General features: G+C 39.2%; 1 protein-coding gene across 2 annotated transcripts in view; it reads right to left on the reverse strand.

The window, feature by feature from the left end:
* The window catches only part of LOC131039944 (uncharacterized), a 214,215-nt gene that overhangs the window by 71,390 nt on the left and 117,117 nt on the right, over positions 1 to 25,708 (reverse strand). For both annotated transcript variants that reach the window (XM_057972801.2, XM_057972796.2), the window contains exon 4: positions 25,642 to 25,689. In XM_057972801.2, the coding sequence (XP_057828784.2) occupies positions 25,642 to 25,689 (48 nt within the window). The remainder of the gene's footprint in view (positions 1 to 25,641; positions 25,690 to 25,708) is intronic.

A 25,708-nucleotide genomic window follows, 5' to 3' on the forward strand; every position in this document is an offset into this window, starting at 1 on the left:
ATCCTTTTTCCTTTTTTTAATCTAAGTTAGTAAGAGCCTGTGTCCAGCAAAGCAGATCGGAAGTTCAATGTAAGTCCCCTTGTGATTCCAGCAAATCACATCATACCACTGGAGCTTGTCCACACGTAGAGACCCTACATCAAAGAACCTTGGAGTCTACCTAACTGATCCTTTACGCGAATCTTCAGCAGTTAGAGACTATTTTCTCAAGAGAGGATAAGATACCCTTAGGTATTTTATTCTGTGTATGATGGTGTACAAAATACACGTCAACAGTCTCCTCATCACATGCACATGATTATTTGTGTCAATGACCACAACGCTGTTCGCAGGAGCAATTTCCTATACACAAATGTACTTCTCTGATTCCATAGTACGATGAGTGAATGTAATAAATTGTGGATTTATCCCGAGGCAAAGTTCTATCAAAATCACAGTTAACACTCTGCAGAGACAAATGATGAAATCAAGCTAGAGACACGCGCCCCACGTCTATCCAACCCAGCCCAATCTTGAATTCGCCTCAATGCCACGAGATGATCCAGCTCTAACCAATTGCTTGACCTCAAGTCCAATAATCCGCTTTTGTAGTAGTGTTGATGTGTCTTTTGTACACGACCAAACACAGAATAAAATACCTAAAGGTACCTTATCCTCTCTTGAACAAAGTTTCCCGACTGCTGAAGATTTCACCGAAGGATCAATCGAGGCAACTCCAAGGTTCTTGTATGTAGGTTCTCTACGTGTGGATAAGCTCTTCATGGTATGATGTGATTTTGCTGGAATCACAAGGGGACTTACGTTTGACAACCTGAACGTCTGATTTGCTTTGAATATTGTTGGAACGTGAGATTTTACTGGTCCTAGATTTTGAAAAAAGGAAAAAGGAGAAGGGTTGAAATGGGATCTATTTCTAATACTAAGAATGTTAGAGCAATGAATGACCTTTGATGGAATTCTAACTAAGTCTTGCTTTGACATCCCAGGACCATCTCCACAAGGTTAGTGTGATCTTCTGAGGAAAACTTTATGATGTTCAGATCACCGCTACAAGCATGGACACCATCAAGCTGATGCATATCAATGAAGAAGCGACAATTGAAGTTAAGCTTAAGCTGAATGATTCTAGTTGACTACACAAGGCAAGTCTGCAATCAACAAACTGCTAGTAGTATGGATATACATATTTCACCATCGATCATACACATTTCTTCCACTCATCTAATAACATAAAATCAAATTTGAGAAATATAGAGACCATACAAATTGTTGAATCGACCCATAGAATTCACCATTTCTTCAATGAAGTTTACAAGTCCTTTACAACAACATCTTGGCAACAATCTTTGCCTTCTCTTTCTATTCTACTCTAACTATTTCCTACTCTCTGACTATTCACTACTATCTATTCTCTATCAACCAACAACTATCTATTAATTAACTATTAACCCTTACAAATGAGGAGCCAGGGCTTATATAGAGAAACCCTTTACAAATAGACGGCTCTGATTGATTTAGAATCAATGGCTAGGATTACAAGATAGAAACCCTAATTAGGGTTTGTTACAACAAACTTCCTTAGCCAATTAGAAAATTACACTCCAAGGGTGAGGACCAATAGGAAGCAGGGGTAGGTGCCTCGAAGTTTGTGCCATCCCCGATGAGTCAAGTACATTGAATCTGGACACGTTGAGGTGGACCAATCCAACTAGAGGAATGATGACTAGGATGCCAACTTGTCTAACACTTGTGACTTGGTTGATCCTCTTCAGTCTTTTGACATGATGAATGATGTACTTCCTTTGTTTGACCAGGCTTCCTTATTGTCAAGTCTTTCTTCTCCGGTAGCACACCTCTGCCTAGAAGTGTTGGCAAAGCCCTTTCTTTGTCATCTTGTGGTTCCTAAGTGCAGCAAAGTGAAGAGCTTTGGAGATAGCTAGCAATTCCTTGAACACCTTGAGTCTTCCCTTTTGCCTGTGGAACGTCCTTGATGAAGATGGACTGGAATTGGTCATCCTTGATGATGCTGGACTAGAAGTGGTCGTCCTTGCCCTATCTTGGTTTTTTCCATTTGCAAAATAAACCAAAAGGTGATTAAGTACATATGACATGTTCATTTCAACAAAGCATTTTCCACCTTAAATCATCAACAAGAAGACTTCAAAATAAAGTTCGCTCAAAATCCTTCCCAGGGACAGGCCCTATAAGAATTTCGCTCTAGACCCTTTGGAAGGGTCAGAAGAGAAATTTGCATTTTAAGGACAAATTCCATCATGTCTCTACTCCAAAATGCCTTCCAAGGCAAGCATACGCTAGCCTTCTCCTCACCAAAGGCTAGGAATCCACAACTTGACCTTCATCATGGGCAAACTAGGTGATTTTGGGTATCACAACTAGCTCTTCACCCGGCCCAAACAAGGTGAAAAATAGGAGTTTCAAAAGATTTCGCCCTGGACCCTTTGGAAGGGTCAGGAGCGAATTTCATTCTTAGCTCGAAATCCTTACCTCTTGGACCCAAAACTTACTCAAATGCATGATTGTGGCAATCTTCAAGTCCAATCCTCCTTGACCACTATCCTAGCTTAGCTCAAACTTGAAGGAAAAAAGGACATTTTGTGAATTTCGCCCTAGACCCTCTAAAAGGGTCAGGAGCGAAATTCAAGTCTTAGGCTTGATTCTTCGTCTCCTTCACTTCACTTCATCTTGCAAGGCAAAGTAACACCATTCCATCCTCAACCACGTCCTAGGAATTAAAGTCCTGGCCTCATACAAGGGAAAAAATAGTTGATTTGAAAAATTTCGCTCTGGACCCTTTGGAAGGGTCAGGAGCGAAATTCATTCCTAGCTTGTCTTCCCTCACCCAATTCCACTCTTCTCACTCTGTCTCCCCTTGATTCCCTCATTTGGATCCATCTCTCAATTTTGACAACATTTGCTTGATCCCCAAAATGCCTGAAAGGGAAAATTCGCTCAAAATCAAGGCCAGGGACAGGACCTATCTAGGATTTTGCCCTGGACCCTTTGGAAGGGTCGAGCGAAATTCATGATTTGGCTCAATTCCTTCAAATTTGATAATCACTAGCAACTTGAAGTCACACCTAAGGACTTCTCTCATCACAATTCACCTTAGTCTGTGCTAGGCTTGGCCTAAGATTGAAAAAAAAAGTGGTTCTAGTGAAATTTCGCCCTAGACCCTTTGGAAGGGTCAGGAGCGAATTTCCATTTCTAGGACAAAATCTCCACCTTTCATCTCTTTCAAACATTCCCAAAGGCAAAAACATGTCCATTCTTCCTTTCAACATGCCTTGGATATTAAATTTGATCAATCAAGGAAGAAAATGAGGGCTAGGTAGATTTTCGCTCTGGACCCTTTGGAAGGGTCAGGAGCGAAAATCTTGGTTTAGGCTTGATCACTAATCTTTTCAATCCCAATCTTGATTGCAAGGCAAAAATCCATCACTCTTCACCTAAGGAACAAGGTTTGAAGCCCAAGCATGCAAGCAAATGAGGCTAATAAAGAATTTCGCTCTGAACCCTTTGGAAGGGTCAGGAGCGAAATTCATGATTTAGGCAAAATCTTCATCTTTAAAAGCGTCCAACTACCTCTCAAGGCAAGAACATACCAATTCACCCTCTAACATGCCAACGTCTAGCCAAAACAAGGAAGAAAATAAGAGCTATAAGGATTTTCGCTCTGGAACCTTTGGAAGGGTCAGGAGCGAAAATCATGCTTTGAGCTTGATTCTTGATTCTTCCAACTCCAATCCTCTTTGGGAGGCAAACATAGACCATTCTTCTTGCATCTCTACCAAGGTCCAGATCTTGTCTAAGGGGAAAATGAGTGTTTTCAAGAATTTCGCTCTGGACCCTTTGGAAGGGTCAGGAGCGAAATTCAATTTTTAGGCTAAAATCCTCCATTTCCTCCACCTCTAGTCATTCCCTTAGGCAAAAAACATGTCAAACACTTCCATACATGCCTTAGAGACCAACACTTAGCCAAAATTAGGAAGAAAATAAGGGTTATGAGGATTTTCGCTCTGGACCCTTTGGAAGGGTCAGGAGCGAAAATCTTGATTTATCCAATTCTCTCTCAAACTTGATCAATTTCAAGGTTCTTTCAAACTCTATTCATCATTTTGGGCAAGATAGAAGGTCAAATGGAAGATTTCGCTCTGGAGCCTTTGGAAGGGTCGGGAGCGAAATTTCCATTCTAGGTTGATTTTCACCATTTTGTAGTCTTAAACCTTCTTTCCAAGGCAAACATGCATGCAAGTCTCCTCAACTATGCCTCAAAATCCAAAACTTGGCCATATGAAAGAGCAAAATAGAGGAAAAGGTGAATTTCACTCTGGACCCTTTGGAAGGGTCAGGAGCAAAATTCATGCTTTAGACAAGATCCACACTTTCAAACACCTCAAATCACTTCCTAAGGCAAGAATATGTCAATTTGCCCTTACCATGCCCAAGGAATCAAGGTTTCCAGTGCAAACAAGGAGAAAAAAGGTGTTTAGGGAGAATTTCACTCTGGACCCTTTGGAAGGGTCAGGAGCGAAATTCACATTTAGGCTCAATTCTTGATTTCATTTCTCACTTTTCTTCATCCAAACAAGTGATTTGCCCTCAATAATGCCTGGGAATGAGTTAGTTCTAAGTTTGGGTCAAACTAGAATGTCTTATGGAGAATTTCGCTGTAGACCCTCTGGAAGGGTCAGGAGCGAAATTTGACATTTTGGTCTCTCCGTCAAGATTCATGTATGGAATATAACATTTAAGTATAAGTTCTTATACTTTAAGTTATATTCCATATATACTGTCAAGATGTTTGAGAGTGGTTTCAAACCTCCAAGAGCTATAATGCAAAATCTAGTTTTTGGAGGATTCTTCAGTTTTCCAGACTTAGTCAAATTTCAGGATCAGGATGACATTCCAGACAGCCAAATTTCAGGACATTTGAAGATCAGGATGACATTCCAGACTTCATCACTCACCAACTCGACCTAACTCAGACCTTCAGAGATGATATTCACTCACCAAGCAAGACTCAATTAGCAACAAGAGCAGAACCAGGCCCTAAGGAAGACTCTCAAAGAAACCCTAATTCTGAGGCCCCGTGGACTCACCCTGGCTCAAGCAGAGCCTGCCATCCTAGTGATCCCTCTGGCAACACTCAGCATGCAAAGGCTAACAGACAAACCCTAAAAACCTAGAAAGCAAACCCTAGAAAGCAAAAAAAGTAGGGGTTCCCATTTGCAATGGGGCGATGTGTGAATACGTCACAACAAGTAGGCAGATGCCTTCTCGAATTCCTCTCTAGAAGCGATATGTGAGAGAGCAAATGTTGATTGCCGGTAATAATGGTGCAATGCCTTCAACAGTCGATATGCAATGTTTTCTAGTTATCGCATGTCCTCAACTTGATCAGAAATACAAGTTGAATGATTTTCAACTATTCTTTTGTGGTTATTGCTTTGTCTCGGCCTATGGATAAGGTGATTGATAATACAATGCTGGCGCAGGAGTCAATACACGTGCACTAACATTCTGATGTATTCACCGTGGGTTGCTCTAAATAGTATCGCACCAATATTCAGATGTGTGATGCCAATGCATTGCTCCCACTAATCACGCATCTTCAATCATTGCCAAGAGTAGAGGTGCGATCTATAAATGTCCAAACTTTAAAGTTTTAAGCCGCTAGCACAATTCTAGAACCATCGCTCCACCAAATATGGAATTCGACACCTCTCAGATTTCAGAACAAGACGACTACCATCTCATAAAGAGTCGCCTAGATTAATATCTAGAGTTGTCTTTCCTAAGAGTCGCCTCATGCATTTCAGCAGGTGAATCAACCAAGTTATTGACACTTTCTTGCCAACAACCAATGCACAGGCTCAGGATTGTATCCGCTCTGATACCATGTTGAATTTTTATGATCAAAATTAAGAGCAATCAGAAAAACACATAAGACAATGAACACATCAGATTATCTTGGGAAAACCCTCCGACTTGAGGGAGAAAAACCCAGCAATGAATGTCTCCTTTATATATCAAATATGAATAGCAATAATGTTGTTACAATGGCCAAGAACAAAGGCCTTCGCTCCTTGAAGCACAATAGATAAATTTGCCTCTTGCACAAAGTCAACTTGCTGTAGATAATCCATGATCTGCTCTTAACATGATCTGCTTGCCTTGTTGCGAATTATCCTTGCTTGTGTTCAATATATTGAGGAGAGAATCATCCTTTATTTATACAAGGTAGGCGCCCTTTCACCAAGGGTCGGCCTCCTTTTAATCGAGGCAACTTTACATAGGGTGGAAAACTTTCACAAGTCGACCCTATACAAATAAGTAAATATGATTTCTATTTTATATTTACATTTAATGAAGCACCTATTCATAAGGTTGGCCCAAACAAGGATCGCATATATTAAATATGCCAAGTCGTAGACAACTAGCATATTTGTGAGTCAGCCTTAGAAGGATTCGACCTCAACTACAATCATCAACACTTTTCTCTCATTTTGTTTGGGAAGCTTCATAAATATCAAAAGGAGCTACAACTACAAATACTTGCTCAAGTCATTGCAGCAAAAATCTTTTCGGGAAAAAATTGGCAAACCAAAAGTATAAGATTTTTTTTCTAAATCGGATTTTTTTTAAAAGAGAAACAAATGAGAAAGCCTTGTTGTTTTTAAAATTTATAAGCAATTCAATAGAATAGGGATACAAAGGAGAAAGAGAAAACACAAGTGAAGGAATCATGTTTCAAGGATGAATAATCTACACCTTCAAGGACTCCGTTGAATGATAGATGAGGAAGATAGCAAAAAGCAAGCATGAGAGTGAAGGTGCTAAAAGAAGGAATTTTACAAGTATCTTTAATTTCCTAGAAATTGTTGCCAGTATAGCAAAAGAGTAATATAAGATGAAGGCTTTAGGCAAAGGTGATCAAGTCAGAGAAGTGATGCAATTTGGGAATATCTCCAACCACCACCTCAATCACCTCAGGTGCTTGGAAATGTTGGGTATCAAGAGATATTGCCTGAATCACAAACTCTTGTGATGAGTTACATGGAGCAGGTTGTTGAGGTGGTGCCCAGTCATCAGCAACTCACCTTCATTCATCATTTCACATCGAGGCGTCTAGATTCAATGCACTTGACTCATCTAGCCACACAGATAACTACCACATGTGAGCACAAAGTGCGATGTACCTACTCTCATCATCTATTGGTTAGATTTTCAAGGAAGGACAAGTGTCCTATTTATTGTAATTTTATCATTGGTCAAGCATTAAATGCTAGTAATGGGTGTAACAAACCCTATTTAGGGTGGCAACTCAATTGTATTGAGAGCACTATATAAAGCTCCACTTCCTCATTTGTAAAGGTTAATAGTTCAATAGCAGGTAGATTATTAGCAGATAGCTATAGTAGAGTAGGAGAAAAGGAGATTGTTGCAAGAAGCATATTATTTTCATTCAAGATATGGTGACAGTCATGTGTTGATTCAACATTTGCCTGGTCTCTACTTCTCATTTATTTTCATGTTTATTAGATGGATGGAAGTTATTGTGGATGATTAATGGTGAAATTTGCATGTTCATACTGCGTGGTCAATTGAACTTTTTATAAACTTAACTTTGATTTCTATTTGCTCATTGATATACATCCCCTTGATGGTGTCTAGGTTGTTGGTAGTAATTTGAACATCATTTTGCTCTCCTTAGAAGATTGCACTAGCTTTGTGGAGTTGTTCTTTGCATGGCGAAGCAGAGCCTAGTAGAACTTCACTAAGTCATTCATAGTTACATTCCTAGGATTAGACTAGATTCCTAAACCCTCACCCTTTTACCCTTTTTTTAATCAAATAAATTCCATGTTCCAGTAGCATTCAAATATTCAAGTATCAACGTAAGTCCCCTTGTGATTCCAACAAAATCACATCACAATTACTGAGTCTATCCACGTATTAGGTCTAGACCTTACTATCAGAACCTTGGAATCGTCTCATTTGATCACATTGCATAGCATCCGAGAGGTCTTTGTTCAAGATAGGATAAGATACTTAGTATTTTATTCTTTGTTGCAAAATGTCATAAAAAACACATCAACAGATTGCAGTGGCGCTTTCAACAGCATTTTCACGCTCCTGGTTTGTTCTCCAAACTTCTTGGACAGCACATCTATTTTTAGTGAGTCTCCAAGTTCGAGCCAGCCTTCATCCCACAGTCTAAGTTTCATCCTAGCATGCTTCAGTTTTGGTTTCCGATATTTCGGCAATGCTTTCCACAACTTGGATAGGAGCATTTTAATTATGCACGAAAGTACTACTGTTAAATTTCAATGTTTTATTATTTCACTTTAGTGTTATAATTTTATTAAGTTAAGCTATGTCCCTTCAAGTGGATGCCAAGGGAAGGAGAGAGCTGCACAGTAAATCATTTTCAGATTTTGAAATGTTCTTTTGGGGAAAACAAATTATTTTAAATTTTAAATTAGTCTTTTTTCCCTTCAACTCTATAAAAGGAGGTTTGAGCCCTCATATCAGATATGCAGAAAAATACACACAGCAAAATGCTGTTGGACTGAACCTGATAGTTCTTGCAAGAATCAATTGAGGACGAAAACCCTCTTTTATTACTAGTTTTGGATCTGAGAGATTAACCCTAGCTTGTTGGAGTGATTCTACACAGGAGTCACCATTGTTTTCACAATGTTTGAGGATTAGGCTTTCAGAAAATAAAAAATTTCAAGGTATTTTGATTGCAGATTTTGGGGTTTGGTTTTTGGAGATTATTCAGAGATTTTGGTTGTGATTTTTAAAGGGGTTTCTAGAGTTCCCATTGCTTGCTATTCAGTTGTGTTGCCAAGAGATGCCCTAGCAGGCCATACCTCATGTTTGGCATTGTAAAATACTGACCATATTACTACCTACTTGCTGGGCGACCCTCCTAGGATGAATTTTGAGGTTTGAAGGGTTGATGATCATTTGGAGGGGGATGTACTTCTGTAACAGGCTGTACAGACTTGTCTGGAGCTGGATGTGGAACCTCCAGGCTGAAGCGCCTAGGCTTGGGAGGTTGTTTCATCATCTTGCGAGGTGCCAGGTGCTTGAGTATCAGTTTCAGTCCCTTTTATGCTGGACAAATGTGATTCTGAGTTGTTACGCCTTACGTGCCACCCGCCCTTGTTTTCTGTGCCTACTTTCATGTGCTGGGTATGACTGAAACAATAATCAGAATCTGTAAGTTGGCATTTCTCACCTTTCTGAGGGTGTTAGGGAGTGCTGGGTTGAAGTTAGGTGATTTGAGACCCTTGGTGGTGTCATTGACAAGGTTGGAGAGTGAGTTTTGGAGGTGTCCTCCACTGTTATGTTTGAAACAGGGGTATTTTCAGACCTGTTGTCATTGTTCTTGTAATCTTCAATACATATGAGTGCTACCGTGCATGATTGGAGGTTGTTCTACTAGCACTGGGAATATTCCTTGCCATTTGGTATCATTTGGAGGTGAAGTGGGTTGCATTGGATGTGTTTGGAAGGGGTTAGGTGGCAAATTGGTTATACAACAGAGTTGTGACAGTCATGCAACTCATTTCAATGGTGTTAGGATGTTTCTGAGATCAATGCAGAGATGATAACAGCATTATATCAGCTTACAACTTGATTGGTGTGTTGGCTATATTGTGGATCAGTTAGATGGGCATTATTTCCAAGTTGTTCTGTTCATTGCAGCGTGTTCACATCTGCTACAGATCTGCAATGCCTCACTTGGATCATCTGAACAAGGTAGATCATTATCACTCTTATGGGGTGTTGGATTTACATGGTAGACAAACCTATGAAGTGCATTAATCCAATGCCACTGTAACAGCACTTGAAAATTTCTGTAAATCTATATCAGTCTTTAATGACAGTATTATCTCTGTTACTTCTATTTTAGACTTTAATGACAGCAGTATAATCTCTGTTAGTAAGTTAATGTAATTGTTCCTTTATTGGCAAATTTTCAAGTACAAAAAAAAATAATAAGGGTGGTCATTACAGGTGATTGAACCCATGTTGTACAAGCTGCTGATAAGTCCCTCGTATCTGGTGAACACCAGACTAGATATATGTTTGGCAAAGAACTCCTTGAGTCAATTCCTGGTGAAGCCCAGGCAGGAGCATTAGGTAATAGTAAAACATGTGCTCAGATATTTGAAGGGCACAGTGGAGTATGGTCTGAGATATCTTGTAGATAGTGAAGTGACTTGCAGGGGTATAGAGACTCTGACTGAGCAGGTAATGCAGCAGATAGGAAAAACACCTCGGGGTGTTGCTTTAGCTTGGGTTCAAGAATGGTACCCTAGTTTAGTAGGAAGTAGACTTCAACGGAAAAAAGTACAGAAGAGGCACTGTTTATGGCAGCTAGAACCACTAGTAGTGAGACCATTGAGCTCTGCAAATTACTTGCAAGATTATTTGATCAAGAGTTGCATCCCATGGTGATTGATTATGATAACCAGAGTTGCGTTAAACACTTAGAGAGTCCAAAGTTTCATGACAGGTCTAAGCACATAAGGATAAAATATCACTTCATCAGAGACAAGGTTCAAAAGGAGCAATTAAGCTCCAGTACATTTCCATATACCAGAAGGTAGCTGATATTTTGACCAAAGTCCTTAGCAAAAGGAAAGGTTAAAGTCTTCAAAGACATACTATAATTGATGCAGAATTCCTTTCTCACTATAAGGAGTGTTGAGTTTTTTGCTCAAATAGGCCCTTCCGCACAAGTTCAATGTGAGCATGCAGGGAAAAATTCAAATCATTCAAGTTAGTTTATTTTGTATTTTACTTCAGTGATTACAGTGAAAGTCTCTTATTTAGTTAATTCTCATAAAGTGAAAGTCTCTTATTTAATTAGTTTATTGATGCAGAATTCCTTTCTCACTGTAAGGAGTGTTGAGTTTTTTGCTCAAATAGGCACTTCCGCACAAGTTCAATTTGAGCATGCAGGGAAAAATTCAAATCATTCGAGTTAGTTTATTTTGTATTTCACTTTAGTGATTAAAGTGAAAGTCTCTTATTTAGTTAATACTCATAAAGTGCAGTTAAGCACCAATGATTTAGACTTACCATTCCGAGCTAAGTTGCCAAATCGGGTATGGGTATGGGTACATTGATACAGTATTCCACTACGGCATAAATTTTTCAGAGGACTAGGTAAATCTGCACAAAAAATATAAAAAATCATAAATATATACATTAAAAAATAAATATATTAATTAAGTATTAAAATTAAATATATACATTATAAATATAAAATAAAAAATAAATATACCACTATTTAATATTTAATAGTTCAATTATCAAACTATTTCAAATTATAAATTTTCAAAACTATGATCTCATATACAATTTAATATTTAAAAAATAATAAATTTTAATTTTAATTTTAATTATATAATATTTTTTTGATCAGTTATATTATATATTTTATTAATTATATATTAAACATATTGATTATATATTAAACTTAAATATTACATTATTAATTAAAAATAAATATGTATTAATATTTATTTTTTAATAGTTTAATTACTAAACTATTTCAAATTATGAATTTTTCAAAACTATTATCTAGCATACAATTTAATATTTAATAAACAATAATATAAATTTAACTTCAGATATATTATATATTATATATTATATTTTATATATTATATATTGTATACAATATACTATATAACAATTAAAAATACAATATTAATAATTAATTATTAAACTATCTAAATATTGTTTTTGATTAAGGATCAAACAAGTTTTGAGGGGACCTGAAAACCTTATAACAAGTTTTAAAGGGACCTAAAACCCTCGGATTTTGCATGGATCTGGAATACAAAGAAGAACGCTGCCATAAGATACAACATAGACAACCAGCAGCCCAACCTTAACCTAACATCAAAGTATAATCATTAACAACCAGCTGAAAAAGAAGAAGACCAAAGCCATACACCAAAGAAATCAGAAAAGCATGCCCATAGGGGTTTTCCAGGCCCCCTCAACCTTACCAATGGATTTTAGCAAGGCTCCCATAACCTTAATCTTGAGAATGAACAACACTAAGTTCATCATACCCTCCAAGATCTCCACTTCAATAGGAGATAAAGGAAAGAAATCAGTAAAAAGACCAGCCTCAGTTCCCATATAGCCAAGAGACAGGGCACTATCTAAATATTGTTACATTGACAATATAAATAAATATTATTAAACTAGTAAAAAAACCCAACCTCAGTTCCCATATAGCCAAGAGACAGGGCACTATCTAAATATTGTTACATTGACAATATAAATAAATATTATTAAACTTTTTGAATATTAATCCATTTCGCTAGTGGGCAACTTAGGTAAGGTTTGAAAAACCTGACAATTGACAATTATTGTTTAGCGATATCGACAAAAGGAATCGAAAATAGATCTGTATGTAAGACCACAAGACGTGGATCCTCATTTATCTAGGGCTATCAAACAAGTAAAGCCAGGTCATTCTGCGAACTCTACACGATTCTATGCAAACTCTGATTCCAAGACATTTCGTACCCAAAATCGGCCTAGTTTGTGAGTCATTCAGCAACTTATATTCAAGGTCATCTCATATGTGCGATAAGATTTCTATTTTAGAAGATTAGACTTTAAGCTGATTTAGTATAAAGATAAGAGCAAGATAGATGACTGTAAGCATTTTTCATTCGAATACTCTTTTGAAGGACTAAAAGACTAAGTTTTCTATGGACTGGAAAATTGAATGTAAGATACAATTAGTTCCATGCATCTATAAGTTATATGAGTTGTGTAGATTTCCTTGTATATTTTTCAAAGGAATGAAAAACGAGTTATAAGGAATAATTATCTATGTATTCTTTCATTTTTGTTTCCACAATTTGAATTTCAATGGTTTATGTGATCAATTCAATGTTTATTCAAGCATTAGGCAATTAGTCATCATAATTGGAATTTTAACACATTTGAGATATGTCTTGTTAGTTAACTTGCTCAATTACTAACAATATTTGAGCTATGTCTTGCCTTTGGTTCAAGTCCACTAGGAAAGGAGAGCAATGTTTAATTAAGCATTAGGCAATTGGTCATCATAATTGGAATTTTAGTACATTTGAGATGTCTTGTTAGTTAACTTGCTCGATTAATACCAATATTTGAGGAATGTCTTGCCTTTGGTTTCAAGTGCACTAGGAAAGGAGAGCTTGAGCTATATAACATGTTAGGAAGAGTAGGGATAAACAAAAAATCTGAAAACACAAAAATCATTTGTTTTTCTAGTTAGACGTAACAATCAAATTGACATCCCAAATACTAGCAATGTCTAATTCTACATGTGGGCGTCTTTAGTAAATTGTATTAGCTTGATAAATCTTGATTTGCTACGTCCCATTTTGAAGAAATATTTAAAATACAAAGATATTTATTTTTGTAGCATTTTTAGGTTTATTTTATTGTTATTGTAGTATTTATGGGTTTGTTTTATGTGCATTCTATTGCAAAAACTTCAACACAATATTACTCTATTAGATATTGGAATATTAATTACAGTGGTGTTCATCTAAATGCTAAAAATAACAATGAAAATAAGTCACTAGGATGACCTGTTATGCCTAGCATATCCATTTCCCCATTTGGTTTCCTTGAGTCAAAATATGGACCCCCTTTTTTTTTAGTTTCTTTCTTCTCTTTTTGGTGTCAACCTCGAAACTCCGGAATCCCGGAGTCCCAAGGTCCCTTTTGTTTTTACCTCGGAACTCCGGAGTCCCGGAGTCCCGAGGTTCTTTTTGGTGTCAACCTCGGAACTCCAGAATCCCGAAGTCCCGAGGTCCCTTTTGTTTTTACCTCGGAACTCCGGAGTCCCAAGGTTCTTTTTGGTGTTCCAGAGTCCCGAGGTCCCTTTTGGGTTTTACCTCGGAACTCCGGAATTCCGGAGTCCCGAGGTCCCTTTTGGGTTTTACCACGGAACTCCGAAATTCCGGAGTCCCGAGGTTCTTTTGGTTTTGCCTCGGAACTCCGGAATCCTGAAGTCCCGAGGTTCCTTGCTGTTCCGACCTCGGAACTCCGGAGTCCCGGAGTCCCGAGGTCTTGGGTCTTTCAACCTCGGAACTCCGTAGTTCCGGAGTCTCGAGGTGGCTTTGGTTTTCCCCTCTGTCGACCCCGGAACCCCGGAGTCCCGGGGTCGTGTTTATGGTTTTCGTACGGAAGGGTTTTTGGGACGCTATATATAGGAGATAATGAACTTTTTGAGTTCATTTGTGCATTCAGAGTTTCTCCTCCCTAGCTCCAAGTTGCGAACCTCCGGACTCCCGAGCTCTCTTTCTTGGCGTCCGTTCGATTTTCGATTCACCACGTTGGTGAATTTGTTGTCCCTCGTGTTTTTTCTAGATTGCATGTTTTTTCGTGTTTTGTTCTTTTTTTTTGTTCTTTTGTGTTTGTTGTTTTTGGGTGTGCCCTAGCCTTCCACCCCGGGACCCCGGATCCCCGAAGTTCCGGGTTTCATCTTGCCTTCCACCCCGGATCCCCGGAGTTTAGGGTTTCATCTTGCCTTCCACCCCGGAACCCCGGATCCCCGAAGTTCCGAGTTTCATCTTGCCTTCCACCCCAGACCCCGGATCCCCGGAGTTCCAGGTCTAGCCTTGCCTTCCACCCCAGAACCCCGGATCCCCGGAGTTCCAGGTTTCATGTTCCATTCCACCCCGGAACCCCGGATCCTCAGAGTTCCGGGTTTTGCCTTCCATTCCACCCCCCGGATCCCCGGAGTTCCGGATCGTCCCAAATCTGGAGCCTGGAACCCAGGAACCCCGGATTTCCAAGCCCTTTTCCTTTTTGCTTACCCCGGGACCCTGGGGCCCCAAAGTCCCAAAGTGGATCAAGAATTATGTTTAATATTGAGGACTAAAAGTTGTGTTTTGCCTGCAGGTTACAGTGGTTAGATGGACTCATCCGCCAACAAGAGAGGTAAAGAAATTGACAGACTTCCAGCCACCATGAAGTACCAATATCAAGGACAGGTTCATGTTTCGAAGCTGGACGATCAAATTAGATGGGTCATGGACACCGAAGTGGGACACATAGAGATTGGGGATATTGCAACCCAATTGGATAAACCTAACCTAGATGCTCTCCACCGAAGAATAAAGAGGTCGGGTCTTGTGGAAGCTACTGTATTCCCGCAGTCGCTTCAAGCACTAGAGTTTATAATGACCATTGCTCCATTCTACAATGCAAAGACAAGAAAGTGTATGGATGCACATGGAAAGACTGTTATTGACTTGTCACCGGATATGTTAGGGTTCGTCTTCGGAATCCCAACTAGGGAAGAGGCATTCTTATTAACAGAAGAAAAGGCCTTGAAAACATGGAACGAGAAGGTGTCAGCTAGCAAAAGACACATGAATACCAACTGGTTGGAAGAGGAGAGGAAAACATGGCTCAAGGCTACAGAGATCCTGAGGGAAGACTTCAAAGACCCTCAGAGAGACTTGATTATCATGCTCAGTAGGGCCTTTGGCAAGCCCGATTGTAAGCATTTCCACCCTTGGATGTTCCAATTTATGAGTACCATATTGATAGGAAAGCAATACTTTGATTGGCCGCAAATCCTTTCCGACAACATTTGTAAGCAGATGAAGGAGGTGCAGCACACCCAGAAGTTCTTTTTCACATCCTATGTCATTTGGGTAGCTACCAAAGCCGGAAAATTTACAGGCCTACAGGTAGAAGGGCAGTTAGGAGAGGAGGGACAAAAGAAGATATGGGAATATTATTCCCAGCTCACTCTAACAAATGTAAAGACACACTTCAAGAGGGTTAATGATGCCTTCATCTTCCCTATAATCATTTAAGTTGACTAGAGACGCAAGATATCGGATAAGCCCAGAAGCCATGGCTATTATCCGGGAGTGGGCATGTTGGTTCATCCAAAACCCACATTCCACTTACATCAGAGTTAGTGGATTCATAGGGAATCCAATGCTGCTGCCTCGTTATTGCAACGATAGGATAATCCTGCTTGAGTATGTAAGACAACTTCTTGGTCTCCAATCACTGCTATCTTCTAAACATAAAACAGGTATTGACTTCTCGGTGTTCATTGGGTACTTCGCCTGTTCTAAAATACAAGTGGCAAAATTGGCCAAGCCAGAGCTTCAGGATTTGAACCTGAAAGAATATAATCATACTAGGGAATTTTATGATCCCTACGGGAAACTTAAGCAAGCTATGCCTAAGGCATATGAGGGGCATAGGCCCAGCTTGGAAGACTTTTGGGCCAACTTGCAGGACAGTTTTGAAGTCAGGGAGAAGAATTATAACAGGTTGTCCGTGCCGCAGGTTAGAGACTTTGGTATCGAGACTAACCTCCCTAAAGACCTGAGGGATGATGGAGAGTTACTCGATCCAATTTATAAAGAATTAGGAATAGACAAGAGGCCCCTCTTCCCAATGAAATGATCTGCAAGTGAAGATACAGCTATGGAGAAGGTCTCCCAAGTAGTCATCAATAGGACTAAGCAATGGTTAAGCCAGAGGGTCAGACCCAGTGCATCAAAAACAAAACAAAAAGAATCCACCTCGGGGGTGCCGCAGTCAAGAGGCCATAAAGAGTATGCTCGAAAAACGAGGTCAGCTTCAAGACAGAATACCTCCAATGACCCAGGTGAGGAGGACAAGCCTCAGGAAAGCACTGAGGACTTGCTAAAGAAACTCCAAGAAAAGATGAAGGAGTCTGAACTACTAAAGAAGGCTGCAGACCTAGGGGTGACCGATGGGCTAGGCGTCGTTCCACTTGCTAGAGTTCTCCCACCAAGGACTGCTATAGGCCACACTGGAGGAGAAGATACTCAAGAACAAGAAGAGAACCTAGAAGCCACCAAGGAGCTACCTGCTCAGCCACCCTCCACAGGTACAACAAGACCTTCGGGCACTGCTGCTCCCACACCACCATTTGTTAATGTATCCATAGGGCAGCTCGGAGTGCAAGGTTTTACATCTGCTACTAAGACACTGAAAATTAGAAACGTCGAGTCTGACTCTGACCAGGAGGAAGAGGATCTCGACTAGCAACGGCCTCTAGGTAGTGAGCCAGAAGGAGGTGAAGCCTGAATGAAAGGTTGATTCTAACTCCTCAAGACCAACAAGACTTGCTTAAGGATATAGAAGTCGAGCAAGCAGAGAGAGCTAGGGAATGAAGAAATGGCATTCAATGAGGAAGTTAGTGGTAAGCTAGGAGAGTTACACAAACAACAAGCTCTCCAAGCTAACTTAGCCCGCCAAATTTCATCATTCCAGGTTCCTGGCCAAACGGGAGCTGAAGCAAAGGAGCAAGTATAGGAGCAGGTAGAGGTGCATGTTATAACTGCTGAGATTGTATCACATCAAGGTGACAAAGCTGAAGATATACCAGAATGGTTAGAGTTTACCTTTGAGAAAAAAAAGAGAAAAGCAGAGCTTCCCAAGGTTACTCTACAACAAGCAATCACCAAGGAACCACCAAAGATTAAGAAGTTGAAGACGGTTCACCACCTGTCGAAAACTAGTTCCGGTGAAGTGATTGCAGATGTGACGGTTCCATCACATGTCAAGGGACAAGCTTCTCCCAAATACCAAGTAACACAGGTAAACCTAGGTAAGCAGACCAAGTGGGGAGAGTTAGATACCTTGGAACTAGCCACAAGCATTGTCAGAGGGCGCATGGAAAAGGAGCATAGTTCAAATGTAGAACTTAAAGCGCAGCTTGGGCAGTATAAACATCTCTTGGTAGAAATGTGTAAACCTTTGGACTCCTGTAGGACAGATGACCTACCTTCAACCTTATCCTTGCCAGAAGGAGATGTAAAGGCACTATTGGAGGTGAGACGAGTGGCTGCGGCCGCTAAGTCTTGGACTCAAATAAATGCAGCCAAAATTAGGTTGTTTCTACAGGACACGATGGAAATATAGCGTAAAGCAGTACAGGCAGGTGGAGCTTTGGCAACCTGTTCCACACACTGGGAACGGAAGGAGAACACCTTTAATAAACAGCTCCAAATTTTGAAAAAGATACTACGGTTAGTGTTGACGTGTATTTTGTACACTATCAAACACAGAATAAAATACCCAAGGGTACCTTATCCTCTCTTGAGTAAAGTTCCCGACTGCTGAAGATCTCGCGAAAAGGATCAGTCGGAGTAACTCCAAGGTTCTTGTATGTAGGATCTCTACGTGTGGATAAGCTCTCTGTGGTATGATGTGATTTGCTGGAATCACAAGGGGGACTTACACTTGATGACTGAACTTCTGATTTGTTTTGAATATTATTGGAACACAGGATTTTACTAGCTTTGACTTGAAAAAAAGGAAAAAAGACGAGGGCGAGGAAAGGATCTAATCCTAATACTAAGAATGTAGGAGCAATGAATGATCTTTGATGGAATTCTAACTAAGTCTTGTTTTGACATCCCAGGACCATCTCCACAAGGTTAGTGTGATCTTCGAAGGAAAGCTTTATGATGTTCAAATCATCACTGCAGGCATAGACACCATCTGGCTGATGCATATCAATGAAGAAGCGACAATTGAAGTTAAGCTTAAGCTAAATGATTCCAGTTGACTACATAAGGCAAGTCTGCAATCAACAAACTGCTAGTAGTATGGATATACGAATTCCACCATCAATCAAGCCCATTTCTTCCACTCATCTAATAGCACGAAATCAAATATGACAAGTATAGAGACCATGCAAATTGTCGAATCGACCCATAAATTTCACCATTTCTTCAATGAAGTTACAAGTCTTTTACAACAACATCTTGGCAACAATCTTTGCCTTCTCTCTCTACTCTACTCTAATTGCTATTCTATCAACTGCTAATCACCTTCTAACTACTCTCTATTCACTAACTCTATTCTATTGCTTTCTATCTATTCCTTTTTACAAATGAAGAGCCGGGGCTTATATAGTGCCCTTAATACAATTCGATGGCTAAGATCAATTCGAGATCAATGGCCAAGATTTTACAATGAAAACCCTAATTAGGGTTTGTTACAACCATTACATAACATTTAATGCTTGACCAATGAAAAAATTGTATTGCTTGGACACATGTCCTCTCTGGAAAATTCCACCAATGGATAGCTAGGGTAGGTACATCGAAGTTTGTGCCACCTTCCATAAGTTAGGTACATTGAATCTGGACACGCTGAGGTGGACCTATCCGACTGCAGAAGTGATGACTGGGATGCCACCTCATTTGACACTTGGCTGATACTCGATTTGGTAACGTTGAGAAGTTAGCTTTAATTAATTCATCTGGAACTATCTGCTTCTTCAACGAACCCTTGCTCTGACTTCTTGTGTCCTTGATGTGCAGGATGATGATGTACCTCGCCTTGGAATATTGGACTGGAAGAGGTCGCCCTTATCCTGATGATGTTGGATCGAAGAAGGTCGTCCTTGTCGATGCTAGGCTGGAGGAGGTCGCCCTTATCCTTGCTTGATCGCCCTGGAGGAGACCGTCCTTGATCTGGCTTGATTTTCCAACTCCGAGATCTCCATTTTGATACCTCCTCTTGAGAATTAACCCTAAGAAATTATGCAAAAATAGGAGAATTCGCTAGGCAAAAAATGTAGATCAAAGCTCTCCCTTGGATAAAATGCACCTCCTTTAGCTTGGAAAAGAACTCCACCTTCCACTAGCTTCTTCAAGATCTGGAAATTCGCCTTCAAATGTCTTCAAAAAATCTGGAAATTATCCTCCAAACTAGCAAGAAATACGCCTCTCCAATAGCCTTCAAGATGAATTTCGCCCTCCACTAGCTTCTCCACACTTAGTAGAAATTCGCTCCACTCCTCTGGATTTCGCTCCTCAAATTGCTCTCCAATTTCGCACTTGAAAGGATGATTGAATGATTTAAATTGTGAAAAAACACCTTCCAATATATAGAGCGCTCACCTTCCACTTACCCATGAGGCCGACCTAGCAAATAAAAGGTGAAATAATAAATAAAAACCCAAAAGGAGTAGGCCGACTTGTCAAATAAAGGCAAATAATGCCTTGTGCGCTCCACATTTAATTTTTTAATTTAAAAAAATTAATTTTAAATGCCTTCACAATAAAAGTTCAATTTTTTAAGGCCTAAAATCAATTTATTAAATGCCAATTTAATTTAATTTTTTCAAATATTTCGAAGTTGGCAAATTTGGCATCTAATGCGATTTGGAGGATATTAACGCCCAAATATGGTAAAAAATAATGAATGCCATTACTTTTCTCAATCTAGGCCTTGCATTCCTCATTTTCAAGTTCAAAACTTCATCTAGGCATTTTAAAATGACATTTTTGATTGGAGTCTTGAGTTTAATTCACTTGATCTTTTAGAAGGGACGTGCCTTATGACATTTTCGCCCTGGACCCTGGGTGAGGGACAGGAGCACTTTTTCACTTTTCTCCTTAATCCTTCGTCTTTCAATTGCCAATTCTCGTTGTGGGGTAAGCGATGACCTCTTTCATCCATTCCATACACGTTTTCTTTGCTTTTTGCAAGGCACAATAGGTGTTCTAAAGATTTTCGCCCTAGTCCTCCAATGAAGGACAGGAGCACTTTTTGTATTTTAGGCTAGGATTCTCAAATTTTGACGTCAAATCTCTGTCTACCATGCTTTAGAAGATCCTTCCTATCTCGCACAACCTTGCCTTAGCATAATCTCGGAGGGAAATTGTTGATTTCATAAAAATCGCCCTGGTCCTTTAGGGAGGGACAAGAGCATTTTTGAGTCCTTGTGCAAATTCTTGATCACATTAATCTTCAAATTACCCTCAAGGGGTAGAACATCATTCGCCACTCCTTCTTGAGCCTTGGAAACAAAAATAGCATCTCAAAATGTAAGGTAAATGGGCATATTTGGAGATTTCGCCCTGGTCCCTTGGAGAGGGACAAGAGCACTTTTGCCAATTGTCGTCAAAATTTGCAACTCTTGCATCTCAATTCCACCTCGAAGCATTTTAAACATCATTTACTTGTTCGTTGGCATAGGTTTGTCCAAACTTGGAGAGGAGAGCTAGATAACATGTTTTTCGCCCTAGTCCCTTGGTGAGGGACGGGAGCACTTTTGCAATTTCAAGCCTATCCGTCCTTTGCTAGCTTTCCAAATTATCTTCAATGGGCTAATCATGTCTTCTTTCATTCATTTCAACCACAAACTTGTCTTGGCCTTGCAAGAAATTTACACTTTTTTAGAAAATCGCTCTAGACCCTTGGAGAGGGACAGGAGCGCTTTTTACATCTTGGTGTATTTCTTTGTCTTTTAAACCTTCAATCGCGGCCAAGGCATAAAACGTCATTCGTCCTTCCCATCCAAGACAAGTTTTGCGATAAAATATCAAACAAAAAGGAGAAACTTAAAAAAAAGGCCATGGTCCTTCAGTGAGGGACTGGAGCACTTTTTGTCACTTGGGTTGATTTACTCCTTTGTAGACCACTTAAATTATATTCAATGGACAAAACATGCCTCCCTTGACCTCTTCAAATCATAAAATTGTCTTGATCCTGCAAAAATAGTGCAAATTTGAAATTCAAGCTCTGGTCCTTCAGTGAAGGACAGGAGCACTTTTTGCCCTCTAAGCCAAATTGTCTCACTTTTCATCTCGAAATTCCTTTGCTAGGGAAGATTTCATCTTACTTCATGCTATGAATAAGAGTTTATGTCCAAAAAAGGTCTAAAACTGTGCATATAAAGAAAATCGCTCTGGTCCTTCAGTGAGGGACAGGTGTGCTTTTGACCTTCTAGGCAAAAACTTCATCATTTCATTGTTTTTAATCAAGTCAGGATGTTCTATCGCGTTCACTTTGCCGTCCACCATGCCTTTGATGTTTCAATTTGACCAAACAAGGCCAGGAATGACTCAAATAAGTCTTTTCACCCTGGTCCTTCAGTGAGGGACAGGAGCACTTTTTCACTTTATTCTTCAAAATTCATTATTTTCATGCCTTCAAAATCTTCAAAAGTATCAAGTCACGTCCAATTCTCTTTCCTAGAGACCCTGCACAAAACAAAATAGAAAAGTCAATGACAAATATGCATAAAATAACATTTTCGCCCTGGTCCCTTCGTGAGGGACAGGAGCGCCTTTTGTCTTGGTCCTCCTGAGAGGGACAGGAGCGCAATGCGCTCTGGATCCTCAGTGAAGGACAGGAGCGAAATTTGACTTTTTGAACTCTCTATCAGGATAATTTTTATGGAATATAACATTCAAGTATAAGTGACATTTCTTATACTTTAAGTTATATTCCATATATACTTTCAGGATGTTTGAGAGTGGTTTCAGACCTCCAGGAGTTATATTGCAAAATCTAATTTTTGGAGGTTTTTCAGTTTCCAGACTTAGTCAAATTTCAGGATCAAGACTTTCAGACTTAGCCAAATTTCAGGATCAGGACTTCACTCCAGCAGGACCTGCTCTCCATGTGATCCCCTGGGCGACACTCAAAATGCAAAGGCTAACGGACAAAACCCTAAAAGACCTAGAAAACAAACCCTAAAAAGCAAAAAAGCAGGGGTCCCCATTTGCAATGGGGCGATGTGTGAAATGGTCACAACAGTTAGGAGAAGAGCTGATAATAAAAGAAGACCTCTTAGGAGGAGATAGTTGTGAGAATTTACAGTCCTACATATACATTTTGTAGTTGAAGGTAGAGATGTATCAGCAGTATGTCAAGGAGATGACTAATATTTGGGACCCTCTTCTCAGAGAGATTTTGTCATATGAAGATTTTGTAACGAATATACTAGGGCCTTTTGGCCTCGGAATGGCTGATACTGGAATAATGGACCAACAGCAAGTTTTGAATCAATGGGATCCATATGAGGCACAAAACTTAGGACCTGTTGCCCAGTTCGATGCTGCTCTTATGGATAGATACACACAGCTGATTACTCAGTGTCAGGAGGTGGCGGATACGGTAAAGGAGTTAGAGGAACAAGGAGTACATGCAAAGAAGACTTTGAAGAAGTATAAATTTAGAATTAAGCATGTCGCCAATCCGCCAGTCCAAGCAGTTGCATGCATAATTGAAAATTATAAGGCATTTACCAAGAAATTAAAAAAAAAAGCTTGGCACACAATTGCTAAAGATAGCAAAGCTTTTTCTTGATTTTGAAACTGCTCTTCTTACTCAAAGTTCCAATTTTGAAAATCCTGCATGGTTACGAAAACGAGGCTCACCCAGCATGGTCTTTGTAGTGCTCATGCAGCGTCCGCTTCGTAGTTGTTAAGTGGAGTGTCCAGGCAGAAACTTGCAAGTTAACTACGACTCCTAATTTTAGTTCTTAATTTAGGGTAGAGTTATTTCCTAAATAATAGGGTGAAAAACTTCTATAAATTGAGAAGTTGAATTCATTTGTAAGGGTCCCCAAATTGATGATTTGTGGCCCACTTAGAGATTTTTAGAGATTTTTGCAGATTGTTAAGAAGTTTGAGTTATTTTTGCTATACATTCATGGAGATTAATATGAAAAGCAGCTTGTAGATTGCCTTATTTACATCTATATTCTACCAAATTGTTCTGTGTAATTGGTAACGTCTATTATTTTGAGTTAGCAATGTGGTAATCTTTTTGTCTATTATGATATGAACCATATTGCGCACGTCAGTGGTGGATGGGAATTATTGTTATAGGCCATATTGTTGATGATTCTATGTCCACAGATTTGTGAAATTGATGATTTTGCAGGTTTTATGGAAGTCCGTTGTTGAATGCTAACTTGAATAATATCTGATAATTGCTCGAATTGCAGGGAACTAATTGAATAGTTTATTGAGTTGTCATTGTGTTGATCTTTATTGTTATTTTCTTGTTTCCCTTACACTTCGCATTTTATTTCCCCAAAGAGTCTTAAATCATAAAATACAAAAAAAAAGGAAGTGCAATTGTTCGTAAACCCACGAGATTTAGTTCTAACCAGCAGGCCCCTTTACAGGTATAACCACATCAGCCATTGAGTTATCCATCACCGTCGAGACCCGACTACAGAGACCTTGGGGTAGTGAGTTCTTCCAAACCCGTTACTTTTCAGGAGAGGTGGTGAGTGTTTGCATAAACTACCTGACTGTTGCTGGGTGTGTCAAAACGCTCATCAACATGACCTTAATAATAAGGTGAGCATTATATTATAACAATGAACATACGATGACCTTAATACAAAGGTGAGTATTATATTCTAACACCCGCTCTAAAGGCTTATTGAACTAACAACAAAACATACAAAAAGAATGACTAAAAAATTAGAACCATATATTCTTTATAAGATTTTCCTTTAAAAATATTCTTGAACCAAGTAGAACTCCATTAAGCCACCTCATAACGCTGACAAAGGTGTAGCTCCCAAGCTGAATTCCCAAGTTTCCAAATCATCACCACCTTAAACTCTCAAATCACAAATCTCCCTAATTATTGTACAACAATATATAGCTCATCCATAGTGCTACATCAAGTTGTCCCATGACCCTCATAAGGGTATAATTCCCGAGATCTACAAAATCCAAAAACATTTGGGCAACCATCCATGTTGTACTTTATCTGCACTAGAGTCCTTTATCTTCAAAAAAATAGGCATCTTAAAAAATATATGCCTTATCAACAAATTCTTCACCATTGCCAATATCTAGAGGATCTTCAACAATGGCTGCATTAGCTTCATCTGGCATTTCTTTGAGATTCCCTTGAGAACATCATTGGCTCAAACTCTATAATACCAAGTTGTGTGACCAATTTTCTTGCAGTAGTAACATGAGGTCCCCCTTTTGTCTTTATCTAATCTTCTATGGTTATTTCTTGTGAATAATGCAATCTCAATTGAAGATCATCTTTTGTATCTCCTATATTTTTTCACTTTTAATCATCTAGGAGAGCTAAAATCATACCTCCCAAAGTTTAAGAAAGATAGCTGCCTAAAAGTAAGGATGACATTGTTGAAATTAGGAGCTATATTGGTAAATAAAATGGCTTTGGCATCCTAGTCATTAATTGAAGTGTTGACTTCTCCTAGTTGTCAAAGGAGAGATCTCTAATTGCTTAGGTGGCGAGACATAATAACTTTGTCAGCCAACTTGACTCTAAAAACTTGAAGCTTTAGAGAAAACCTTGTGTCAACCACTTTTACTCCAAACAATGTATTCAAATTATGTAATGCCCGACTAAACTTCTAACACTAATCACAAAATGTGGAAATACTAATTAAAACTAACATAAATAGATTAAAAAGAATATTCTGAAAGTGGTTCAAATTTACATCATTGAGAAGTAATAACTGTTATTTGCTAACAACCTCCCTCATCAAAAAAGTAAAAAATGGCCTATAATAATTGCTTCAAAATGTTTAGCCTGACCACTGTAATCAATATGAATCCTCCATTATTCCAGTAACTGAAAATCGGATACTTGTCAATTAGAGCCCATGCCCGTGGTGATCTTGACATCCATAGACAAATTACAATGCAAATCATAGAATCAAAAGTATTACAGAGCTAAGACAGTTCAAACTTCAACACATATTGATGCGGATTACAGTTCTACTATTGGTATGGGAGGCATAGCAAAAAGACAGATACTCACAACTTTTCCTTCAAAAGGAGGTGTATTACTCCACAGAAAGTGATCCACCTGAAATGTAGAGGCAAAT

This window comes from Cryptomeria japonica, chromosome 5 (genome assembly GCF_030272615.1).
Source record: "Cryptomeria japonica chromosome 5, Sugi_1.0, whole genome shotgun sequence".
Taxonomy (NCBI): domain Eukaryota; kingdom Viridiplantae; phylum Streptophyta; class Pinopsida; order Cupressales; family Cupressaceae; genus Cryptomeria; species Cryptomeria japonica.